The sequence below is a fragment of the Schistocerca americana genome, chromosome 1, assembly GCF_021461395.2.
Source record: "Schistocerca americana isolate TAMUIC-IGC-003095 chromosome 1, iqSchAmer2.1, whole genome shotgun sequence".
In the NCBI taxonomy this organism is placed as follows: domain Eukaryota; kingdom Metazoa; phylum Arthropoda; class Insecta; order Orthoptera; family Acrididae; genus Schistocerca; species Schistocerca americana.
In genome coordinates this window covers 619,884,584-619,910,063 of record NC_060119.1, presented here as the reverse complement: position 1 = coordinate 619,910,063, position 25,480 = coordinate 619,884,584, and the positions used below count along the sequence as shown (strand labels likewise).

Sequence of the window (25,480 nt, the reverse complement as noted above, 5' to 3'; positions counted from 1 at the left end):
AATGAATGCGTGCAAATTTAGCAATGCGTGAAGATTCATAACGAAATTCAGTCAAAAATTATTCAGTGCCACAATTATTGGCAGCAGCGGTAAAAGGAAGGCAGTAACAAGTATGAAATTCTACAAGAGTTTCATATTGACATCTACAGGGCGCAGAACAGAATAAAGGTAGCAATAAAACGTATTGGGGGATGCGAGAATTTCTTAAAATTGCTTTAGTGATAATCTATCTGCCACCATCGAGATTAGAACCGAAAACAAACCAGACCTCCCTTGCAGTAGCAAATACCATTCACTACGCTAGCAGACAAACCAGGCAAACAGCTCTCTATTGTTACTCCAGACATGAGTAAGCCGCAATTTCGCAATGAAAATGGCAAAATGATCTACAGTTTCTGTTGCATAGAGCTTTCTGGACTCTAAAACATGAATTTTCTACCTTTATGTCACCGCTTATGTGACAATCATTCGGAATGTTTATCGAAATAACAAAATACTATTATTAGCGAGTAAATTTAGTAGGACAATTCTGCACGACACCAGGAAATAAACGGCTTTTTTTAGGGTTTATTTTGTGATGGATAAACAGTGCTACTTCATGAGACATGTCCACATGTGGATAAATGTCAGAGGTGTAAAAAATTTTGAGACGCGCCGACGTTCTCTGGAACAGCAACGTGTTTCAGAGAAGAAAATGATTTTTAGTTCATTTCATCTTAACCATTCACAGTGTGCTTTGAGATTCTAATCTATGATTTCATTTTATTATTATGCATCTTCTCTTCAATGAAAGTGATCGGTAGTAAGTTTCAAGATATAAAAAATAACTGGAAGTTTTTAATTTGTGGAATAGCGTATTTAACAATTAATATTTTCAACAAATCTGTAATTATAGGACATATTAAGAAGCAAAAAAAAATGTCGTTGTGGAAAGTCAGGTTGGGCTCTAAAGACTGACGACGGTCAAATAGCAAATACGAAAATATGGGTAACAACTACTGTTGATGGTGAGGTGCTATAATCGATATGCCACTATTCTGTAAGTGTACTTCTGAAGTTTATCAACGACCCTAGGACTGAAACCGATACACTGTTTTACGTAAAGAATATAACCTTAAAAATTTACTTAGCAGCGCCGAATATTAATACACAGTATATAGATCAAGAACCTAATCCCACTGCCTTAAATTTTATTTTCAGGGATGACATTGAGACAGTAAATAACAAGAGGGATTACAGAACTCTCAGAATCAATATAGACAATTCAAGTGTCCAGTGGATTCAAAAGTTTGCTATAATAGCGAATAATTTTAAGAAATTCTCGCGCCCCCCAATACGTTTTATTGCTACCATTATTCTGTACTGGCGCCCTGTGAATGTCAATATGAAACTCATGTAGAATTTCATACTTGTTACTGCCTTCCTTTTTCCACTTCCGTCAGTAATTGAATTGACTTACGTGTGGCACTGAATGATTTTTAACAGACTTTCGTTATGAATCTTCACGAATGCTAAATTTGCACATTTACATGGTAGGTCAGCACCGACAATCCCCCATGGCCGGTCTGAACGTTGACATAAACTGTTTCGCAGCCGAATGCGCATAATATTTTGCTAATTCGTAACGATCCGGGGTACTTTGTCTTACTAGAACAGCTGTCTTAACTCGATAAGCTGAAATTCATTTTTATTAGTACAGTTCATACTAATTAGCGTTTCTTCTTTCATTTATATCTTATATTTACTTGTTGTGTTTAACACAGTAATCAGGATTGATATAGTCTTACACATGATTGAAAACAGTCTGACAAAGTTCGGATAGTTTGTCAATTTCACACCTGCGCATAATATGTTGGTAACACTTCGTCGTCTTGCTTGTAATGCTGTGTAGCAAACTTTAAAGCTGTGCGGATCAGCATAACGAAAAGGCGAGGGGTCTCGCTCGTTTTGTCCACGACTGTACCTCCTTTAGTGTGTTGTGTGTTTTTCCTCTGCGTGAAACGCTCTTCCCACAAACACTCACATATTTTACAACCTGATGTTTCCTGCATTGTTGTAACTGTGCTGTGAAATGGACTATGCATGTTAGTGCAGACGATCCGCCTTGAGTCCACTCGTCCACATTTCAATACCTGACCAGCAGCACGGGGAAGTAAACATTAATGGCATACTTGTGCCACTCGTGCTTTGACGTACAAACGAACCCAAAAACATAGTACTAGCAACAGACATAGTTATTATTCTGCAAATTAAGTAAATTCTAATTTAAAATTGTTCAGTGTAGTGTCATAAACAGAAATATCTGTGCTCATACAGTCTGTTCCACAGTAAAGTGTGGACCGTTATCTATATGAAATACAAGAAATTATCATAAATGTATATGTACATGAGAATACACGTTATTTCTAATTGCGCAATTACCTACAAGCAAATCCTATCGTCCTCATTATGGATTATAGCCCTGTCTCCAGTAAATCATCCACGTTTCCAACTTCTAAATACCGTTTGACCCACTTGGCAACGAATGTATTTAACTTTCTAACAATTTTAGCAGCAGCACCATATGAAAGTTTCGGTCCCTTTGGATGATTTACAAGGAACACTACCTCGTGACGACTAAGAAATTTTGCACTCATTTTAAACTGCAACCGACAAAACATTCAACTCTTACACTGTTTATCTACACACTGTGTAAAAGCGCACTGATTACAGATTCGAGACCACAACCAGAGGTTACACTTAAAATTATGGCGTACACTTTCTTGTAGAACTGCCCCCTAACAGCCCTTATATTAGTCTCGTTTCAATTAAACGTTTCGGAAAGAGGATCTACGTGCCTGCGTGATGAATAGTTAAGGTATGAATTTGTTTCTCGTAGAGATGATTCAAAACTCTTATGGCAAAGCATGAAAACTTTATAATAGAGATTAACAGAGAATTACCGCCATTGACTAGATGTTTGCAGTCGAAGAATATTTAAAAATCAGATCGCATGTTTATATTTATACTTCATGATTTGAACTGGTGACTCTACAGTTTTTTTTGGACATACCTAAAGTGAACACAGACTTGAAACTGAATATATCCGACATTCTCCGTAACGGCGATCTCTCGTTTGACCATAGAAAATGACTGTTCGCTGCTTGCACTGAAGACCCTGACGTAGAGCGGATTTCCAGTCCCAAAAAATTCTTCACAATGTAATTAGCAGTTTTTGTGTGAATTTAACTGTGAGTCAAGTAGTTAATTAACAGCACAACACAAAATGCATCAGTGCCGAAACTAACGTGTGTAAAATATTTTGTTAAATTTGGCAGACCTTACACTTCAGTCTTAACAACGACGACAAACTATAAATTTCTTCAGGACTGATACTCGAACATCAGAATCTGCCTTTTATATTCAAAAGTCTTCACTCTTGGCTTTTGGCATTTATTCTACAGCTACTGGGTAAGATTATCCGAACACCATTGATGGCATATCGCACTTCATATCATACTCTGCGTTCGTTATGGTGAATGTACCTATATTTGGTAAATTAATACTTATTTCACCTAGCAGTGTTGTTAGACTTCGAATGTCAACTCTTTAACAATTTTCTAGCTACAACAAGCTTACGTTATTGCTGTCTTACGGTATGAGTATGTTGCTGAACCTCTCTCGTTGATCTCTAACATTAGTCAAATCTTGTGACCGGTATTTCTCAGTTATAACTCGTATATGCCCATCGTGGTTCAAGTTGTCTCAAAAGGATACAGTGACTGCCTTCACACCGGACGTGACAATTTAAAGGAATATCGAAGCCGCTCCTCCCTTGATATGCTTCGGCCTCCATTCACTCTTTTCGTCACAGTAACACGTTTCTAGTACCAAACTGTTCTAACCTCAGCGTCTATACGTTAACATCTCGATAATGTTGCATGTTAAAAATATTTTTCCGTTCGTTCCACACTGTCTCTGTAATTTGTTATCTTTGTCGAATGTTACAACATTCTATTTACGGCATAAAGCGACTGAATCTCCTACAACTCTTTGTGACTGGAGGAGCAGTTTTCTGCAGACGCCTCCTTACGCTTGGCCGCAAGGCGTAAAAACACCCATGAGTCCTCGCCGACAAGGCATGTTTAATGTTGTGAGCAATGCACCGAGCGAACGAATGTTGAAGAGTGTGGAAGCAACTGTGTCTTGGTGTAAAGGCCACCACCACGTTCAACAACTGTAACGACGTATTCTGGCGGAAGGCAGCAACACGTCTGTAGTGTCCTGCTCGTCAATTTCTACTTAGTGGATTAGTTTTCGCGAATCTTGACACAGCATAAAGACGCTGTTGAGTGTCAGAAACAGGCTGCGAACTAGTACTTAAAAATAGATGTTTCCATCGTAAAACGATCAGCTATGCTTCTTTTTCATAAATTTAGACTTACTTAGTAATGCATATGCTGTTTCTTTTGCGCCTGAGTTGCACATTCTTCTTCAACAAGACTTATTTCGACCACAACTCTATATAGTAGAAAGTACACATCAGAATGCAGTTTTCGTATCCAACCACGTACATTTGGAGTCGACCACACTTTTTTTCAATATGACTGATTTTGACTACATGTGATTGCCTTCCTCTCTGTAATTGAGTTACCAATCCGTTGCCACATGTAGGAAGTAGGCATCAGAATGTAGTATTCTTGCCCAACGACGTAGATCTGAAGGCGATCACATGCAGCTGAAACTACTCATATTGTAAAATAAATTTCAGTTGAGACGGAAAAGAAACGCTGTATAAATTCTTAACTTTCAGCACAGTGGCTGCATTCCCACGCGAAAAATATTGCGGTTTCAGTAAAAATTAAGACGTACGCGGGACCATGTAGCCTCTCTAGTATATTGTAGTGTATTTGAGTGGTAATTGTTGTAATAATCATGTTGATACTCAGTTGCCACGTAATCAAATCCATTAATATTGACTGACATACGTTGAAATGTAGCGCCCCTGTAGAGTGCACTTTTGTGGTCGTGTTGTCGTGAACTTAGGATATGAATTAACGGCGTCACTGAGATACCTACATTTCCACGGGAATTCACAGTTGCTGCTATTTTAAACAGAAGCTCATTATTTTCTTATTTCTCTTAATCGCATGCCGAAATGCGAGTATTCGTTCCTAAACTGCCTGTTAATCTGGTCACGATATTGACAGTTACCCTCAATTATTACAGTAACAAAATTCATTGTTACTTTACTCAAGGCGTAAATGACACACTACATTGGAACGCTCTCGCGTTAAATATCTGTCGAAAACATGCGAGATTATCTTAGAGCTGCCTTCGTAGCAGAGGAACTTGTGGAGGCTGGATGCCGTATCCACAATTGTTGCCCAACCGCGAATGGAGGGTTTAATTCCTACATCCTGGACATAGATCTGAGAGATGATTATTGCAAAATGTTTTCCATGGGTAACATCTGTTGCAATCTTCCGAAACAGAGTTGGCAAGATCGTCGTAGCATGGAATGGAATGTGAAGCTACAGAATTTCAATCAAACGGTAAAATACAGTCATTGACACTGCGTATGCGTGTGTTCGCCACGTAGTAACGTGGATGATACATTTAATGTTAATGTACAAACTATGCGGAATCTTGCGTACTGTGAACTTATATCTGCATACATCTGCTATATCGTATGCACTGCACCAGGAAGATTGCAGTTATGCTCGCGAATATGCGATCCGAAGACTACAGTGCTTCGACGGTGAAAGTGAGTGGACTCACGTTTAAAAGCAGTATATGAACAGTGCAGTCCTGATTAAGAACATATTTCAGAACAGATTTGAATTACCAGAACAGAGCTACGTTAAGTGGTCCAATAGCTCGCATTCTTTTCCTCCGTGCTGTACTACATGCTATATTGAAATATGGCAGCATATTTATACTGACGATGCCACGGAGGATGGAGTAGCTAGGACAGGAGCTCGAGGTGGGCGTTACAGGCCACGGTCATAAAACGTAAACACTCCGACCAGCATTAATCCAGTCGGGCTGCTTACACAGATCGTACCAAAGATACATAAAATCACGAATATGGTCATCTGTGATTTTTAAAGAAAAACCAACAGCCCCATTACAAGTTTATCATGGTCACTAGATCACAAATTTCATGTTCGTTGTAGCACTAATATCATTCCAAGCAAAAATGGCATACAGAATAAATTTCTTTTATTTACGTCTATGATCATGAAGTTCCTAGGCTCTTAGACTATCGGTTTCCGTCAGCGGTGACCATCCTCTGATCTGTTTTAAAACCTGTCCTAATATAACGAAGCCATAGTCAAAAGATACACACAAAATTTTCATAGTATCGTCGCACATGTTTGAAAAATGGCAGATATTATGCCATAGTATCTGTGACACTGTGTCCTAGTACATACCAAATTTAAAATATGTACCACGATGTTATGCTAATTTTTTCTGTATCTCTTCACTATGGCTTCATTAGATAGGATATGTTTTAAAAGATGTTTGAAGATACATCATCGCTGACCCGAACCGCTAGTCTAAGGGCCTAACAATTTTATGATAGTAGACGGAAGTAAAAGAAATTCCTTCTACACTTCCTGTTCTATTCGCGACCATATTGCGCCTCGTAAAAGAAAAAAGAAGCGTGTAATGCAAAACTGTTCTGTTACAAGTCATAAAACATATACCCGTTTCATGAAAAAGTCTACGCTTTGTATTCTCTCCAAGTCCCACACTGAAAGTTGAACATCCAATTCTTACTAGGCATTAAATGATACGTATAGTTTGTTGTAAGTTGGCTATTTCACCTGCTTTTGTTTACTCCTAACACTCCTTGCAATTATATGTGTTTACTGTCATGTTTTGTAATATTTAAGGAACTGTGTGTAACACGTAATCGTCTTAAACTTATATATTTAGTATCTTAAGTAAATGATCTCAGGCATTCTAGATTTCTCAGCACCACGCAGACACGACGAAAATGCATACTGCACGGCAAAACAGTTGCCCAAATTCCGAAATGATTCTTTTCACTCGATTATTAAATAATTCCTAGATGCATGGAAGACATTTTGGATAACTCAGAACATGAATACTTTTTATTTTAATCTTCGGCTATTGATGGTGTAACAACGACCGTTTAAATCATTATCAATGGAGATATGTAACAAGTTCTGACGGAGACCCATACCTGCTGATCGTGTGATATCCTCCAGGTGTTGGTCAAACAGTGGTTCTGGTAAGACGTAAGAGCGGGAGACATGTCCCTCAGCGGAACACACTCACTGTCTTCTTGAGGTTCTGCAATGAAATGCACATCGTGATTTAGAGACGAAGCACGTACGCTTCCTTTCAAAGGAATGAATGCGATAGATTATAAGAATATTTATCGCAGATCCTTCATGTAAAAATCAAGAAACTTAAATCCATACTCTTAGCGAAACCCAGATTACACAGCAATCGACCACTAACTTCATCATTGTCAGATATGTTCCCAACGAAACATTGGCAAATAAATAAATTAATGCGACTTGAATTATCAAGTAACACATAGTTTTCATTTGAGTGACGCTGGAAGTAGTTTTCTGCACAGTCGTTGGAATTGAAAACACGGAGAATTTGTGAACTATCTCGTAAATAACGATGACCTGTGAGAGCTCCTCATTTCCAAAACGGACGTAAAATGCCTGTTGGGATATAGTGAGTATATTAATTGCTTGTCCGTATTAATCTGAATTACTACGTTTGTCTTATTTGAAATCCAAGAAAGTTTTTAAACATCTGCCTATACGCGCCGTATGTGCATTAGTGTTAGAATCTGTAGCACAACATGAAAGATAATCTTCTAAGGTTTCTGTTAGTATATTTTTTCTTCATTATTGTTTTATCCCCCTTGCCCATATGGGCTTGGAATGGGCTGCCAGCAGGGAGGGCGGTATTCCAGGATGGTGACCAGAATAAGTTCGTCACACAGCCAGCGACACACCCAGTGTGACACACTTTGGAACGGTGCTGAGTTCCCCTCTCTTACGCTCTGATACGTTTGCCATGAGTGACAAGAAGAAAACATTGTGCTACTTACAGAGAGCGGTGAACTGGTACATACGGAACTCATTACGCTGGGACTGGTGGCTGCCGCAGTAAATACTATCTTTGGAGCACGTGGAATGTGAAACGTCGGTCGGAGTGCCACGACGACTTCCTTGCAGGAAGCTGAAATGGCAATTCGAAAATGCGCATCGTACGCATATCTGAACCCGCGTAGTCGACGGTTACCGCCGTAGGATGCATTCGCACGCCGCGTCGTTAATGATGTTAACGTAGTCCGTGCTGCTCACGATCGACAAATGTATTCCGATAACATCGGTCGCTGGGATCTTCACTTCCTCTCGCAGAAAATTCTCTACCTCGAGCGCTTTGGGTCGTTTCAGAAAGTAAATCGGAGTGTAGATTTCCGGTAACGGTTCGCCATGTATCGTACACGGTAAGCCGGCACTTAAGTAACGTCCGTCAGAATGTAAACAAGGCGAGCTCGCGCTCCGCACACGGAAAACACGGACGCGTCCGTCTGTTGCCCTGCCAAAGGCAGACTGCTCATTAAGATATACCGACCATAAATGATTTTCGATCATACTTTGCATCTTACCGAGAACGCGCTTTCGATGAAACCTCGGTATTTCGTTACTTTGAACCGGCATACTTCAATAACATGCTAGTTGTAATAATTTCTTAACCAGCAATAAGACGTTCCCATCAATTTATTCCAATAAATCGTAAATTCACTACGGGATTTTCCGAGATCCTTAATTATCTGGTGTTTAGGAACGGCATGTATTTATTCAGGTTTCAACTGAAAGACAAAATGTCGTCTCTCGGCACTGTACTGCAGAGAGATGGCGTCAACTGACTTGCGTGGCTTTCTTCCATCTCATTGGTCTACGTTCAAATGCGCGTTCAGAGTAGCTGAAATGCTAGATTTTGCCGTCGACGTTCGGCGAGACTCCCCAAGGTGCTTATTCCAAGCTATGACGTCAGAAGCTCAACACGCTTGACGTACGGATACAAACGGCCAGTGTGCCGATGGATTTACCTGATGCACGTGGCTGTGTTCTGAGGCCTCAGATTAAAGACTCCCGCACTCCGCGACTAATCGTACAACGTCTCACTACCTAATTTCCCATCTTCATATAAAAACTTCGATCCCCACTTCCATTCCACAGATAAGATCAGAGTTTCTGATAGCATAGTCCCGATTGGCTGAGTTCACGATTTCTGCCTGCCGGTCTTATACAGAGAGTGTTTCTCCCTTCGCTTTATTCTCTCCTCTTGGTTTTCATCGACAGCGAACAATGCAGAGAAGAAGACACAGTTTCAGACGTATCCTGTCCTAAACACTGTCCGACAGGTCACCACTGATCTCCTAAGCCCCGTCCCATCCTACTTACAGGTCGGCGGATGCTGTGCAATAATTATGTATGACGGCCAACCTGGGACCTGTTCTGGGTGCGGCAAGGAAGGCCACTATAGATCCGAATACCTACAATGTCGTATTACGCAACTTATAGCTGTCGAAGGACCTCCCTCGCCGCAACCTACGGTGCTATCGTTGACCTATGGCGCTGCTCTTCTCCTACCGCTTCGCAGCGCCGCCCGGACGCCACAAACGATCCCGAACATACCCCGACGGAGAGCGCCTCGGCCGGCCCGCCGCCTCGGCCGGCCATAGACCCCGCTCCGATGGTGCCGGCGCGACCGGCCGCTGACCCAACCATCGGCAACACTATGAAGATCGACTTGCTCATCGTCCGTACGACGGCATTCCTGCGAGAGCGATGCGACTCCCTTCCGTCGCCGGACACGGAAGTTCGCATAAGGAAACAATGTTCTGCTAAAAGTCGTAGGAGAAGGCGCCGCACCGTTTCCAATAAAGAGGATACGTTGCAGGTCGAGGACGACGCCGCCGTCGCCCAGCACGACGTCCCCGCATCAGCTACTGCCGCGAAGCCGTTATGAGCGCGGAGACATCCAACGGTGTTCCTGCACCCGTCTCCCCAACGCCCCATGCTGACGCTGAACTCGACGTAGCACAGTCGAAACTACACCAGGAACCCCTACATCATCTTCTGAAGACCTAATGGACGATACACCGGTGCCCACCTCCACGGCGTAGGAGTCGAGAGAAGTACCCTGCGCCGTCGGGGCCGATCCACTAATCACACTCTCCCCAGAATCCCCTGGATATAGGAGGTATGCATAAAACTTCAGTATCGATTTTCTCGAAAACTAGCGGCCGTCGCATGAATACACCTGAGTGTATCAGGTTCTGTCCCGCACTACTTTACAAGTATTTAGCTAAAATGAGCAACCATATGACTGTCGTAATGGACGGTATTGCATAGCTTAGTGGATGATTTGAAAATGAGCTTTCGACACGAAACTAGCCGTCAATGTGGAAAATTAATATGGCAACTAGTCATGTGATTAAGATCGCACATTTCGTGGCAAGGAAGCCCGAGAACATTTTTTGCTTAAGGAAATTTGGTGCAGTTTCTTTGTGAACGTTCCTCATATAAAATGAAAAGTCAAAGAAACTGGTACACCTGCATAATATCGTATAGGGTCCAAGCAACCATGCAGAAGTGCCGCAACACGACATAGCATGGACTCGACTACTGTCTGAAGTAGTGCTGGAGGGAACTGGTGCCATGAATCCTGCGCAGCTGTCCATAAATCCCTAAGAGTACGAAGTGATGGAGACCTCTTCCGTACAGCTCGGTGCAAGGCAGCCCAGATTTGTTCAATAATGTTCATGGCTGAGGAGTTCGGTGGCCAACGGAAGTGTTTAAACTCACAAGAGTGTTCCTGGAGCCACTCTGTAGAAATTCTGAGCGTATGGGGTGACGCATTGTCCTGCTGCAATTGTCCAAGTCCGTCAGCATGCAAAATGGACACGAAAGGACGCAGGTGATAAGACAGGATGATTACGTATGTGTAACCTGCCAGACGCGTATCTAGACGTATCAGGGGTCCCACGTCACTCCAACTGCACACTCCCCGCGCCATTAAAGAGCCTCCACTAGCTCGCACAGTCCCCTGCTGACATGCAAGGTCCATGGATTCATGAGGTTGTCTCCCTACCCGTACACATCCATCCACTTGTTACAGTTTGAAGTGACTCTCTTCCGACCAGGCAACATATTTCGAGTCGTCAACAGACGAATGTAGCTGTTTACTGGCCCAGGTGCGGCGTACTGCTTTGTAGCTCTGTGTCGAGCTGTCATAAAGGGTACACGATTGCGCCTTCGTCTCCGAAAGTGCATATCGATACTGTTTCGTTGAATGGTTCGCATTCTGACACTTGTTGATAGCCAAGCGCTGAAATTTGCAGCAATTTGCGGAAGGGTTGCACTTCTGTCGCGTTGAACGATTCTCTTCAGTTATCGTTGGTCCTGTTCTTGTAGGATTTTATACGGCTGGAGCCATGTCGGAGATTTGATATTTTACCGGATTTCTGATATTCACCGTACGCTCGTGAAATGGTAGTACGGAAAAATCCCTACCTCTGAGGTGCTGTGTCCTATCGCTCCTGCGCCGACTATAGCCCACGTTCAGACTCAGTTAAATCTTGATAACCTGCCACTGTAGCAGCAGAAACCGATCTGATAACTCCCCCAGACACTTTTTTCACATGGGTGTTGACGACGTCTGCGACGTATTCTGTCTATCTACATATCTCTGTAACTGAATACGCATGCGTGTACCAGTTTCTTTGGAGCTTCAGTGTGTAACACAGTAAATAAGAACTTGTCAGCAAAGCGGAGAAGAGTGTACACACACATAAAGTGGCTTTCGGCGTATAGGTTTAGTGTGGAGTGTGCTGGAGACTGACCGAACTTGTCCGGGATGAGGTCAGGGTCGACGTCGTCGGCCTGGCCCGGCGCCTTGTCGGGGCCCGCGGCCGCGTCGCCACCCCCGGCGCGCGCGTGCGCCCCCAGCGCCCCCGCCGCCGCCGACGCCGCCCCCGCCAGCGCCGGCTTGTCGCTGGAGACGCGCCTGGCCAGCCCGCGCCGCACCACCAACAGCAGCACCGCCGCCAGCAGCACCAGCACCGCCCCCGACAGCCCCAGCAGCGGCGCCAGCGAGAGCGCGTCTGCGGCCGCTGCCACCACACGGCGCGAACGCTCACTCAACCTCGCTGCTTGGTAGGACGCATTTAAGCTCTTTATGTAGAGCAGACACTTGTCTTCATAACCTGCCGTCAGAACTGTGAAATGTGGACTGACAGATCTTGATTCACTGATTTGTCTGTAAGGGAGACATGTGATGATTTAAAACAAACGTGATGCACTTTGTTCCACAGTTTGTGTTGAGAAATGTTAAGTGGTCGCTGTGTTGGACATTCCTCATGTATGAGCCCAGAATGGACAAAATCTTTTAGAAATATTAACCTTCCAAACTTTCGGCTTAAATATTACCATCAGCACCTATGAGTACATAAACTATTTGAAAATAACATTCGTTCCTCTAGGGTTACATCATCTCTCCGTATCCTCGAACGTAATGTATTCCGCCTCTTTCCGTAACCGCTTATTTTCTCCTCCTCGTAACCTATATATAACTTATACAATTCTCACACTTCCTCTTACAGTTATAACACATGCTCCTCTCCAAGACGATGAAACCAAAAATCCTTAAGTCTGAGAAAAGTCGCATGTTGCCCCAAACCTTAAATCCACATTCCATTTCGCCGGCCGCGGTGGTCTAGCGGTTCTAGGCGTTCAGTCCGGAGCCGCGCGACTGCTACGGTCGCAGGTTCGAATCCTGCCTCGGGCATGGATGTGTGTGATGTGCTTAGGTTAGTTAGGTTTAAGTAGTTCTAAGTTCTAGGGGACTGATGACCATAGATGTTAAGCCCCATTGTGCTCAGAGCCATTTGAACCACATTCCACTTCTTTATCTCTAAACGCTCAACGTTATTTTCCAAAGTAATTTCAGTCGATGCCACGCGTACTATTTCTACATTTACGTCTACATCCATATTCCGCAAGCCACCTGGCGGTGTGTGGCGGAGGGTACCTTGAGTACCTCCATCGGTTCTCCCTTCTATTCCAGTCTCGTATTGTTCGTGGAAAGAAGGATTGTCGGTATGCTTCTGTGTGGGCTCTAATATCTCTGATTTTATCCTCACGGTCACTTTGCGAGATATACGTAGGAGGGAGGGATATACTGCTTGACTCTGCGATGAAAGTATGTTCTCGAAACTTCAACAAAAGCCCGTACCGAGCTACTGAGCGTCTCTCCTGCAGAGTCTTCCACTGGAGTTTATCTGTCATCTCCGTAACGCTTTCGCGATTACTAAATGATCCTGTAACGAAGCGCACTGCTCTCCGTTGGATCTTCTCTGTCTCTTCTATCAACCCTATCTGGTACGGATCCCACACTGCTGAGCAGTATTCAAGCAGTGGGCGAGCAAGCGTACTGTAACCTACTTCCTTTGTTTTCGGATTGCATTTCCTTAGGATTCTTCCAATGAATCTCAGTCTGGCATCTGCTTTACCGACGATCAACTTTATATGATCATTCCATTTTAAATCACTCCTAATGCGTACTCCCAGATAATATAAGTAATTAACTGCTTCCAGTTGCTGACCTGCTATGTTGTAGCTTGACTTGTCTTTTACTACTTTCCCTCGTCAGATGCGAGTATTCTCAGATATTCATTGTCCTGGTGCCAGATCGTTGGAAGTTTAAACCACCACTCAGGAAATCATCAAAACAGCACTTTGTGTTAACGATGATGTCAAGTGGTGCTTTAAACTTCTAATGTATCGTCACCAGGGCAATATATTTCTGAGGATACTCGTATCTCAAGAGCGAAACTAGTCAGAATTAAATAAAAAAACGCTATTTATCTGTACACTGACTACAATGATCGGTACGTCAACTGGAGGTGGCGCCTGCTTTTGCCAAGTAATTTAAATCGCCTTCTTCACCAAGATCACGAACTCACGTCTGTAACAAACTCTTCCATTCAATCATATTCTACCCATCTCATACCAAATGAAAGTACACCATCCTTGCACATCTTGTAACTCATTCATCTCCTAACACTTCCATCGCACCTTCCCCAACAACACCAACAACAATCATACTTCCTTTTCCATTTTACACTCCCCTCAATGCTTCCCACATCCCAGTTCCTACCCACAGCTGTCAATAACCGTTATTATATCATGTCCGTACTAAAGAGATTGTACTATCATGCACAAAAGTACTCGAATGGCCTGAATTGTTTTCCCCCTGAAGTTTATGTAACCCACATAACGTAACTCTTTTTTTCAGGTTCTCCGATTTATTTTTAGTACATTCATCTGACCATCCAAATTGCTACTACACACAGTAAAGAAAAGTTAGCATCACCTCGGCTCCGAGTGTTCCGGAACCTATACATAAAATTGAAATAGAGATCAACATAAACATCGTTTCCGTTCTTTTTATTGCTCATGAAAACCACACATTGCAAGTTGTACCGTCATACAGCGAGACCTTCAGAGGTGGTGGTCCAGATAACTGTACACACCGGCCCCTCTAAAACCCAGTAGCATGTATTTTTGCAGTGATGCATGCCAGTATTCGTCGTGACACATGCTATCCATAAGTTCATCAAGGCACTGTTGGTCCAGATTGTCCCACTCCTCAAGGGTGATTCAGCGTAGATCCCCCAGAGTAGTTGGTTGGTAACGTTGTCCATAAACAGCGTATTTCAATCCATCCCAGCCATGTGTGACAGGGCTCATGTGTGTAGAACATGCTGGCCACTCTAGTTGAGCGATGTCGTTATCCTGCACGAAGTCATTCACAAGATGTGCACGATGGGGGCGCGAATTGTGGCACATGAAAACGAATGCCTCGCCAATATGCTGCCGATATGGTTGCCCTATCGGTCTGAAGATGGCATTCACGTTTCGTACAGCCATTATGGCGCCTTCCATGACCACCAGCGGAATACGTCGGCCCCACATAAGGTCGCTTGAAAACAGCAGGGAACTTCCATCTTGCTGCACTTGCTGGACAGTGTGTCTAAGGTGTTCAAACTGACCGGGTTGCCTCCAAACACGTCTCCGGTGATTGTCTGGTTAAAGGCATATGCGACACTTATCGGTGAAAAGAATGGGATGAAAGTCCTGAGCTGTCCATTCGGCATGTTGTTAAGCCCATCTGTACCTCGCTACATGGTGTCGTGGTTGCAAAGATGGACATCGCCATGGACGTCGGGAGTGAAGTGGAACATCATGCAGACTATTGCGCACAGTAAGAGTCGTAACACGACGTCCTGTGGCTGCACGAAAACCATCATTCAACATGGTGGCGCTGCTCTCGGAGTTCCTCCGAGCCATAATCTGTAGGTAACGGTCGTCCATTACTGTAGTAGCCCTTGGGCGGCCTGAGCGAGACACGTCATTGACAATTCCTGTCTCTCTGTATCTCCTCCATGTCCGAACAACATATCTTTGGTTCACTCCGAGACGCCTGGACACTTCCCTGGTTGAGAGCCCTTCCTGGCACAAAGTAACAATGCGGACGCGATCGAACCGCGGTATTGACCGTCCTGACATGGTAGAACTACAGACAACACGAGCCATGTACCTCCTTCCTGGCGGAATGACTGGAACTGTTGGACCCCTTCTGTCTAATAGGCGCTGGTCATGCATGGTTGTTTCCATCTTTGGCCGGGTTTAGTGACATCTCTGAACAGTCAAAGGGACTGTGTATGTGATACAACATCCACACTCAACGTCTTTCTTCAGGAGTCCTGGGAACCGCGATGATGCAAAACTCTTTTTGCAGTGTGTAGTTGGATTTATAAAAAAAGTGGCTCAAAGAAGATGGTCTGTGTTCCGAACCGCGTCCCAGGGGTGTGTTCATCCCAGATGGTATCTGTTTTAACAAAAGATGGGATATGTGGTGCCAACATACCAAAAGTGGGCAAGGAGACTAAAGACAGTTTTGCTAATGTATGCAAACGACCCTCTACAAAACGCTGATTACACAAGTAAATCTATCCACGAGCTTGGCTGAAAAGTAATTCCAATCGAACTTCTTCAGCTCTAGCGCCATCAAGCATTTTTCTTCCTCGCTCCTTACGGAGCAACTATCAACGACGAAAATGTACTTATAGTAGTCGAAAATGTAATTTAAGCAAGGACTGACGATATCTTTATTTGCAAACCACTACAATTTTATAGGCGTGGACTTCAATATCTGCTCTGGGTCTGCTAAATCTGAATTACAGTTTAGCTGGTTACTCTCGTGACAAAAGTCCAATTTAATAAAACAAAAACTATCTGTAACACGAACCTGCCTGATAGATCACGCATTGGCAAGATATTTTACATTTTTGCGCCTCATGTGGCATGTATCTAGGGAAAACCTGTGTCCCACCTAACAAACATTTCGAGATTACCAGAAAAATGCATTTATCTCGCAGTGAGAGTAGATAAAAGAGAAACTCATTTAATAAACTATTCAATTGCACATACAATCAGTTGAACCGCTTGTTCACAAAAATACTGAATCGATATAAACAAGAAACATAATTTTTGACAAGGACGCAAGGTTACAGTTCTTAAATTTTTCTAATTTAGGACTATTAGGTACTAAATCGAAATTACGGTGAGGCTTAAGATGGTGAAGTTAAGATTTTCTTAATAATTTTCGAACAGTAAGTTTATAGCTGGGCAAGAGAAGACGTGAAAAGCAGACAAAATGTTTATGCGTCTGCAACAGTGAAGAGTTTGTCGCAAATCTGCAATCAATTCTGAATTATCAGTTGATACAACACTGCCTTTGAACTTTCACAAGGCAGGGAACACTACTTTCAGAGCAGTTCAGACTCATCCTGCATCATGTCAGAAGATTAAATGAAATTAAAATTAAGATCCCCAAGTGTGTCATTTTCTGCCAGACGTACAGTACTTCTAGTAGCCTGTTTTAAAGGTTTCGCTATGTTAATTCTTAAATGAAGTTGCCAATAGCCTATAGGCTGCTCTAGTATGATAAATCAGGTACTAACATGAAGTAAACGTCACCGATGCGAAGTGCTACATAGAAACATCACAGTACACTCCGCTTGATGGATCTCTTCCCGATAGTTTGATTTCCATCCATATCGTCAGATTCATTTCGCTTTCACTGACAAACCAGTATCAGCGATTGTATTGTTATCACCACGAGTATATGATACTTTTCGTTATCTTTATCAATACAGAGCGAATGGCTGTTTGGATTTATAAAGTCGTATGCCACAAGAGACAGACCTTACTGTCAGTGTTTTATGCTCTTTTTAAAATATACTGATTACTGCTGCTGCTGTCTTCGTGTTAGCACAAGCACGAATCGGATTTTCTCTGTAAACAGTCGCCGGCTCCAATCTTTGCAAGCTTTTGAACGCACTTGGCTTTATTGATTTGAATCCTTACGTCAGGCCAATGAAAGTATTAATAAGAAAAGGTTGTTTATGTGTACAGAAGAAAAAACTGCGATTTCATCATAATGTTTACAGGTTACACTCTGATGGCACTGGAAAATACAAAGAAATGAATCGAGCCTGGCGAAAAAGTACCTTAGTTTGAGGGAGAAAAATAATTACGAGAGCTACTGATGTTTAGGGCCGTCTGTCTAAATAACTGCCCCTGCTCCTTAACTATGATGTTTGAGTTACAGCCGGTCAGTCTGGGCATTACTCCTGGCTATGCTTCAGATCAGATTCATTGGGCTGTACTTCACATACTCTGGCTGCCAGTATACTGCTAGCAGCAGGCGTTGCCGCGTCTTCGACAGGCGAGCTACCCCACTCCTACCCAGTTTAGCACATCGGCAGAGCGAACGTGTGCTCCCTGTCATTAATTTTATGGAGAATTAGCAACATCGCAGAATACGTTTGGCAACTACATGGCCATCGATTTACTCCCTGGTGTGATACAGAATTCTCCTGCTACATTCACCTGATATTACGTTGTCATTCCCGACAAACAATCTGAATGATTATCTCTTAAGATGTGACATTGGAGTCACAAATTTATTATCTGACTCCGGAAAGGTCGTTTCACACAGAATCTAAAAGTTATCTCATATTTAACATTACTCATTTTCTCTGTTAATCTGCCATATCACAGTGACAACTTACTTCTAACAGCGGCGGCTCGCTAGGAAGACGGTAGCGTGGCCACTTTGAGCAAGTAACACTGCCTTAGCTCTAGGTTCTAGTCTGACTAGAGGCATAAACATTTTGTCAGCTTTTCACGTCTTCACTTACCCAGCTGTAGGCATCCAGGTTAACATTAAGAAAATCTTAACTTCAGGATCTTCAGTCTCATCGCAATTTCCATTTAGTACCCATCAGATCTAAACATGAAAAATTTAAAAATTGTAGACTTGCATCCTTGTTAAAATGGTTCAAATGGCTCTGAGCTCTATGTGACTTAACTGCTGAGGTTTCAGTCCCCTAGAACTTAGAACTACTTAGACCTAACTAACCTAAAGACATCACACATATCCATGCCCGAGGCATGATTCGAACCTGCGACCGTAGCGGTCGCGCGGTTCCAGACTGTAGCGCGTAGAACCGCTCGCCCACCCCGGCCGGCTCCTTGTTAAATCTCACATATTTTCCTTATATTGACATGCATCTTAGTTTTATGTGAATGCACAATTCAATTGATTACGTGTGTCAGTGAATAGGTTGTTAATTGGATTTATCTTTTATCTAAAATTGATTCCAATGGCTCTCATCACTATGGGACTTAATATCTGAGGTCATTAGTCACCTAGACTTAGAACTACTTAAACCTAACTAACCTAAGGACATCACACACTTCCATGCCCGAGGCAGGACTCGAACCTGCTACCGGAGCAGCAGCGCAGTTCCGGACTGAAGCACCTAGAATCGCTCGCCCACAGCGGCCGGCTCTCTTTTATCTACTCTCACTGCGAGATCAGTATTTTCGTGGTAACCACGGAGAGCTTATTGGGTACGACAATGGGCTTAACGTACACTAGGATCACATCGCGCTCAAAAGTGCATGAAATCCTGCTATGTTTGATATTTCGGGCAGGCTCGTGTGTTATCAAATTACAGTTTTATCCTAAGGGTATCACGATAAATTGCAATTCATTTGTATTAGGATATAACATACTTTTTATCGAATTTCTCGCTGGTTTATTGATTATGTCACAAAAACATAAGGTAAACATTGATCATAAACAATATGTCCGCGTCCTCCCCTCCACTCACTACCTGAAGCAGCAGACTAACGATGATCAAACACTTGTGAGTGTGGTCGATGTCTATGCTCTGTGAATCTTCTGCTTCTTATGTATGAGTAGACAATAAATGCATACGTCAGCACAGAATCAAAGGTAGAAAACAACTCTTTCAGCAGAAATTTCTGCATCCTACAGTGTCACCATTTCGTGAAGCTGGTTCGGTTCGGTTGTTTGAGGGAGTGACCAAACAGCGAGGTCATCGGTCTCATCGGATTAGGGAAGGAAGTCGGCCGTGCCCTTTCAAAAGAAGCATCCCGTCATTTACCTGGAGCGATTTAGGGAAATCACGGAAAACCTAAATCAGAATGGACGGACGTGGGATTGAACCGTCGTCCTCCCAAACGCAAGTCCAGTGAAGCTGGCTGTTGTGTGATTTTATTTCAGTGATCGCAAAGTCAAGTCAAAAGCACGAATTGGACAGCTAAGGCAGCCAGTGAATATCGATGTGGAGAACAATAAAATACAGGCACCGAACACATTGTAAGCAGCTTCCAGGGAAAAAGAATTCTCTTTCAGCGTGGTATGTGCTTCTTTAATACACAGTCAGGCTGAACACTATGTGCGGAATGGCGGTCGACTGGAATGGTTCCAGCTACATATGTATAATGTCTGGGTTCGACCCAAACACCTGACAATCATTTTTTTCATCTGTGGTAACGCAAGTTGAATTGTATAAAGTTACAACGCTGTTCCATATCACAGTAATCATGATGTCGCTTTGCTACGTACTTGATTAGAGGCAGTGTAGGTTGTGCCTTGAAAAAGGCGGAAGTCACACCAGATGGAAACTCTGTCACCTGTTTGCTTCCTTACACGAGAAATTTGCTTTATATTAAGAATATAATCGCTATGCAAGGTCACAGAAATCACAGAAATATTCAAATTTATCTGATGAAATTCATATACGTGTTGTAAATTAGTTTCAGGACCTTTACCATGCTTAAGGCGTCCAGCAGAGCTGCTGCCCATATTAGAGATTTTACAACAACCGTTACTCTCGCGTACCCTGTCCGTGTGTGGCTGAATGTATTCTCTAACCACAAATTCGTCTCGCTCTTCTTATATGGTGTTACCCAGAGATTATTCGTTCGCTTTAATGAACATGTCGTAATTACGCCTGCAGGGTGATTTTTGCCTCTTTTCAGCCGTATAAAACCTGCGATAAAATGCAAAGCTATCCGCAGAGGGTACGCGTATTCCCGTCTCGAGGGCGCATAAGCAATTGCTAGTATTTCCTCCGCGTAATATCTGATGGCTGTAATCCATACGGCCAATATGTTGCTGTGTGTGCATTTTTGCACGTGAATGTGGTTTCGTGGTTTCTTCGACTCATCAGTCTACTGACTGTTTTTATGCAGCCCAGCAGAATTCCTCTCCTGTCACAACCTTTTCATCTCAAGAGTATCACTTGCAACCTACGTCCTCAATTAGTTGCTGAGTGTAATCCAGTCTCTGTCTTCCTCTGCAGCTTTTTCCCTGCACACCTCTCTCTAGTACCATGGAAGTTATTGCCTTATGTATTAACAGACGTTCTACCTCCCTGCCCCTTCTCCTCGTCAGTGTTTTCCATACACTCCTTTCCTCTGCGAGTCTGTAGCAGTACAAAAAAAATGGTTCAAATGGCTCTGAGCACTATGGGACTCAACTGCTGAGGTCATTAGTCCCCTAGAACTTAGAACTAGTTAAACCTAACTAACCTAAGGACATCACAAACATCCATGCCCGAGGCAGGATTCGAACCTGCGACCGTAGCGGTCTCGCGGTTCCAGACTGCAGCGCCTTTAACCGCACGGCCACTTCGGCCGGCTGTAGCAGTACATCTCAAATGCTTCGATTATACCTATTTTTCTACAGTCAATGTTTCACTATCATTCAGTGCTATTCTCTAAACGTATATTCTCTCAAATTAGTTCCTCAAATTAGGCCTATCTTTGATACTGGTAGACTACGAGGCATGCCTTTTTTCTAGTGCTAGTTTGCTTTTTATATTCTCCTCCCTCCGTCCATCATGGGTTATTTTGCTGTCTCGGTAGCACAATTGTTTGACTCTGTCTAACTTCTGTTCCCAATCTAGATGTTAAGTTTCTCGTTATTCTCATCTCTGCTACTTCATATTACTTTCACCTTTGTTCGACTTACTCGCAGTGCATGTTTTGTCTCATTAGGCTGCTCATTCCAGCCAACACATCCTGCAAATCTTCTTCACTTTCTCTGAGGATAGCAATGTCATCAATGAATCTTATCATTGACATCGTTTCGCCCTGAATTTTAATCCCAATTTTGAACCTTTCTTTTACTCCGTCATTGCTTCTTCAACGTGTAGATTGAACTCTAGGAGCGAAAGACTACATTACTGTCTTACATTCTTTTTAATCAAAGCAGTTCATTCTTGGTCCTCTAGTCTTATTGTTCCCTCTTGGTTCTCATGCATTGTGTATATTAACCGTCTTTCCCTACAGCTTAGCCCAATTTTTTTAGGATTTCGAACATCTTGCATCATTTTACACTGTACAATGCTTTTTCCAGATGGCAAATTCATTGAACGTACCTAGAGCGTTGTCCTTCAGACCTATGATTGATTAAACATTCGTGATTAGCCTTAGGTATAAGGGGTGCGGCTCTAACACCAGAGCCAAGATCCTTCTGATTGCACAGTGGGAGATGTTTCAGTAAACCCTGCTGGACCGCCTAATCTGCAGAAAGGAGAGGCTATCTGCCTCTGGTATTCCCGTGCTGTGGTAGTCGTTAATGTAGCGAAATTTTATCTCATGTACAAAACGATTTTATGGATTTTATGAACAACTGGTGTTAACGGATACTACGCAGACACAAATATTTTATTTCTTTCCAAGCAAAACTTTCTGGTTGTGTGATAACGTTGTACTGTAGCACTGAATGACTCTCTAGCTGTAGTTGGAAATGGTCTTAACTACCACGCTGAAGGCCAGTAGCAAGTAATACAGCACACTAGTTGGGTGTAGTCTATCTTATTGCCACCCTGATCGTTCATGTGCATTAGTAGTTTCAGTGTAACTACTAAGACCAAAGCTGTAGCTGCTTATCCAGTTACTCCCTGTTGAGCAGTGTTTATTTTTAGTAATTGTTTAACCGGTCTCCATAGAGTAGTTCTTAACATTACTTCGTAATATTAGTACACACTGCTATCACAAACGTATATGAACGAATGGGTTTAGTGGAGGACGCAAATTGAAGGTCTTTGGAGTGTTAAAATATTAATGGCATGGGAAAAGCTGCTTGACGTAGCTATCAACCGATAGTAGTTTGCTAGATTACGCTGAATGGAATACATATATATTAGAAATTCCGCCAGGATTACGGTTTTCTGTGATGCTCCTGAGGGACAAGGAAGAATGTTTCGTCGTATGTGTTGCAGTAGTTAAGGTGTCCATCGCAAAATCTGCTCTGCAAGCGGTAAACTGGAGACGTAATGAAAGCTTAAAATTTATTTGAGTGTCAGTCGTGTACGTTTTTGTTTGTCCACCAAATATGGGTTTAAAAATCTGCGGAAGTAACTCACCCACGTGCCTCTCGGCATCGCGGAGCGTGATTTCTTCGATTAACACCGGAGGACTGCGGCCTTTGGCGTTGACGGCAAAGATGGCGACCCAGTAGCTGATGTCTGGCTGCAGCTCGGTGAGTGTGAAGGCGGGAGTCTCGGCCGTCAAGTTGTAGCGAATCCCTCCGCCAGAGTGCAGCACCAACGCGAAGTGCTGCGGGAGGCCCCCGTCGAAGCCCGGCTGGCACACCACCTCGACCGAGGACGACGTCTGGTTCCACAGCGAGCAGTTGCGCGCCGGGAAAGGCTTCCCTGCAGAGGGCGCGCAGATGAGCAGCTGCCTCCGGTATGACAACTCAAAACGCTACACCTCTAAAACTGCTCTGAAAGTTTTTATGCAGGAAGAGTACAAAGTAGTAAATTCAATGTCAAAATTCTATCTGTGCAGACACACTATAAGTATTGTTTAATGTTGAATATTGTCATATTCTTACGTCTCCAGAGGGCTGGAAGACGGTACATTACTACCGTAGCTGCAGGCAGCGCATGCAAAACACGGCAGGCACTTGTCCTTGGCTGACGGAATATCGATAACCAGATAACACAGCGCGACGAGAATGTAGTTTGTAAAGCATATTCCAATATCTATTGATACGTTGCCTGGCACATTTATTCACAGTTGCTATTCGCTCAAATTTGGAACTCGTTTAATATCCATATTAATTAGCATTTACCTTTGTGATATTGCGAAGTGTTGGCAACAGAAATAAAAGTGAATTAATTTTCTTCGTATTAGTTTCGTACATATGCTTCCTAATAGTAACTATATTTATGCAGATTCCAGACTTTTACAGTAATGTGAAACGTTTCCAACCTTGTAAAGATGAAATATGAACAACATGGTATCCAAGCGAAATCACCTACTTCTCCTTGAGACCTACATATGTGTTATTTATTAATTAATTTCTTGAACATCCATTCAAATTATATAGACATTTCGTTAGAAATTGTGGAAACATTGAAGAAGCAAGAAATGATTCTGACGATAAGGTGATTTATGTTTCGAAAGATGATTGTCGTGATACTTAAAAGTCCCAAACAAAAATATATATATATCAAACGAATGCTATGACCGCTAAAGGCCCCAACTTACTTGCTACTAAGAGCTTAGAGTCTCGACCCTTGTGAAATACCTTCCACAGCGGTACAGGTACCTGTAACACGTCTGATTTCTGACGAGATGCTCCTTTCAGCTGCAAATGGTTCTTCACCTCATAGATACTGTCGTCTGTGCCGGATACCAAAGGCTGTGCGCATACAGTGAAATTAAGTGGGCATATGAAGTATTAAAGGCAAAGTTCCTGAAAAAAAAAGAGCTCTAGAATTTTTTCTTTATTTTTACTACTAAGAACAGTCTTGATCACGATTTATTTATCAAGGTGACTGTTTCGACCACTACTGTGGCCATCTTCAGACCATTGAGTAGGAACCTCTTTCTGTTGGAGAATAACTCAGTAGTGATTCTCCAACGGAAAGAGGTTCCTACTCAATGGTCTGAAGATGACCACAGTAGTGGTCGAAACCGGTCACATTGATAAATAAATCGTGATCAAGACTGTTTTTAATAGTAAAAAAAATCACTCGGTAGTGATTCTCCAACAGAAAGAGGTTCCTACTCAATGGTCTGAAGACGGCCACAGTAGTGATCGAAACCGGTCACCTTGATCAATAAATTGTGATCAAGACTGTTTTTAATAGTAAATATTTATAACACATTGATCACTGCCACTCCAATAATGTATTCTAGAATTTTTGATAAGTCTAGTGGAATACAGGGAAAGGAATCCAGGAACGCATAAATAATAATCAGTATATGCCAAAATGTTAAGTGGGAGACAGTGATTTGAACTTAAAACGTGATTTAAGGAACATTCAGTGGTTATATAGTAAGATATGTGCAACCAAGAGATATACAGAGGAAGATGTCAAAATATCTCAGCTATCATCAACGAGTATAAAGTCCCATACATTTGTTAACAAGTAACAGGCAGCACCGCCTTAGATATTCTTCTTCTACTTTTATGCCAAGAACTATTGCACTCGGATTCATCAGAATCCTTAATAAAGTTGAAGGTGAATACCTCCTTCGTCTTTTTTCCCATTTGTGCGTAATATATCTTATGCATAAATGGTAAACATAAGAAACGTACAGTGTAGTGGACCTGAGAAAGCACTCTCGTTGAGAGTTTCTGGCACGCGACACTGGTGTGAAAGGAAGAGAAGGGCGCGGGAGCGTCACAGCGTGGAGCCTCACCTGCGGTGACGACCTGGAAGACGCAGGGCGCCGCTTGCGTGCCGACCTCGTTGTCGGCCCAGCAGGAGAGCGAGCCGTAGTCGAGGTCGGACTGCACCGTGTAGCGCAGCACCGACACCTCGCCCGCGCTGGAGAACCGCTCTGGAGACACCTCCATCGTCTCCCCTGAGTTGTTAAACTTCCAGCGGAAGGCGCGCGCCGGTGGGTCGGCGTCCACGTGGCACGAGATGTCCAGCGTCTCCGATCGCGACGCGCCCACCACCACGATCCGCTCGTGACGGCATCGCGGGGCGTCTGAGGCACACCGCATTAACAGTGTA

At 43.0% G+C, this 25,480-nt stretch overlaps 1 protein-coding gene across 1 annotated transcript in view; it reads right to left on the bottom strand.

The window, feature by feature from the left end:
- Window positions 1–25,480, bottom strand: part of LOC124625460 (nephrin-like) — a 548,360-nt gene that overhangs the window by 47,822 nt on the left and 475,058 nt on the right. Inside the window, exons 10-12 of the mRNA XM_047149172.1 lie at window positions 25,161–25,454; window positions 22,868–23,158; window positions 7,196–7,305 (exon numbers count right to left, since the gene is read on the bottom strand). Coding sequence (XP_047005128.1) covers window positions 7,196–7,305; window positions 22,868–23,158; window positions 25,161–25,454 — 695 coding nt within the window. The remainder of the gene's footprint in view (window positions 1–7,195; window positions 7,306–22,867; window positions 23,159–25,160; window positions 25,455–25,480) is intronic.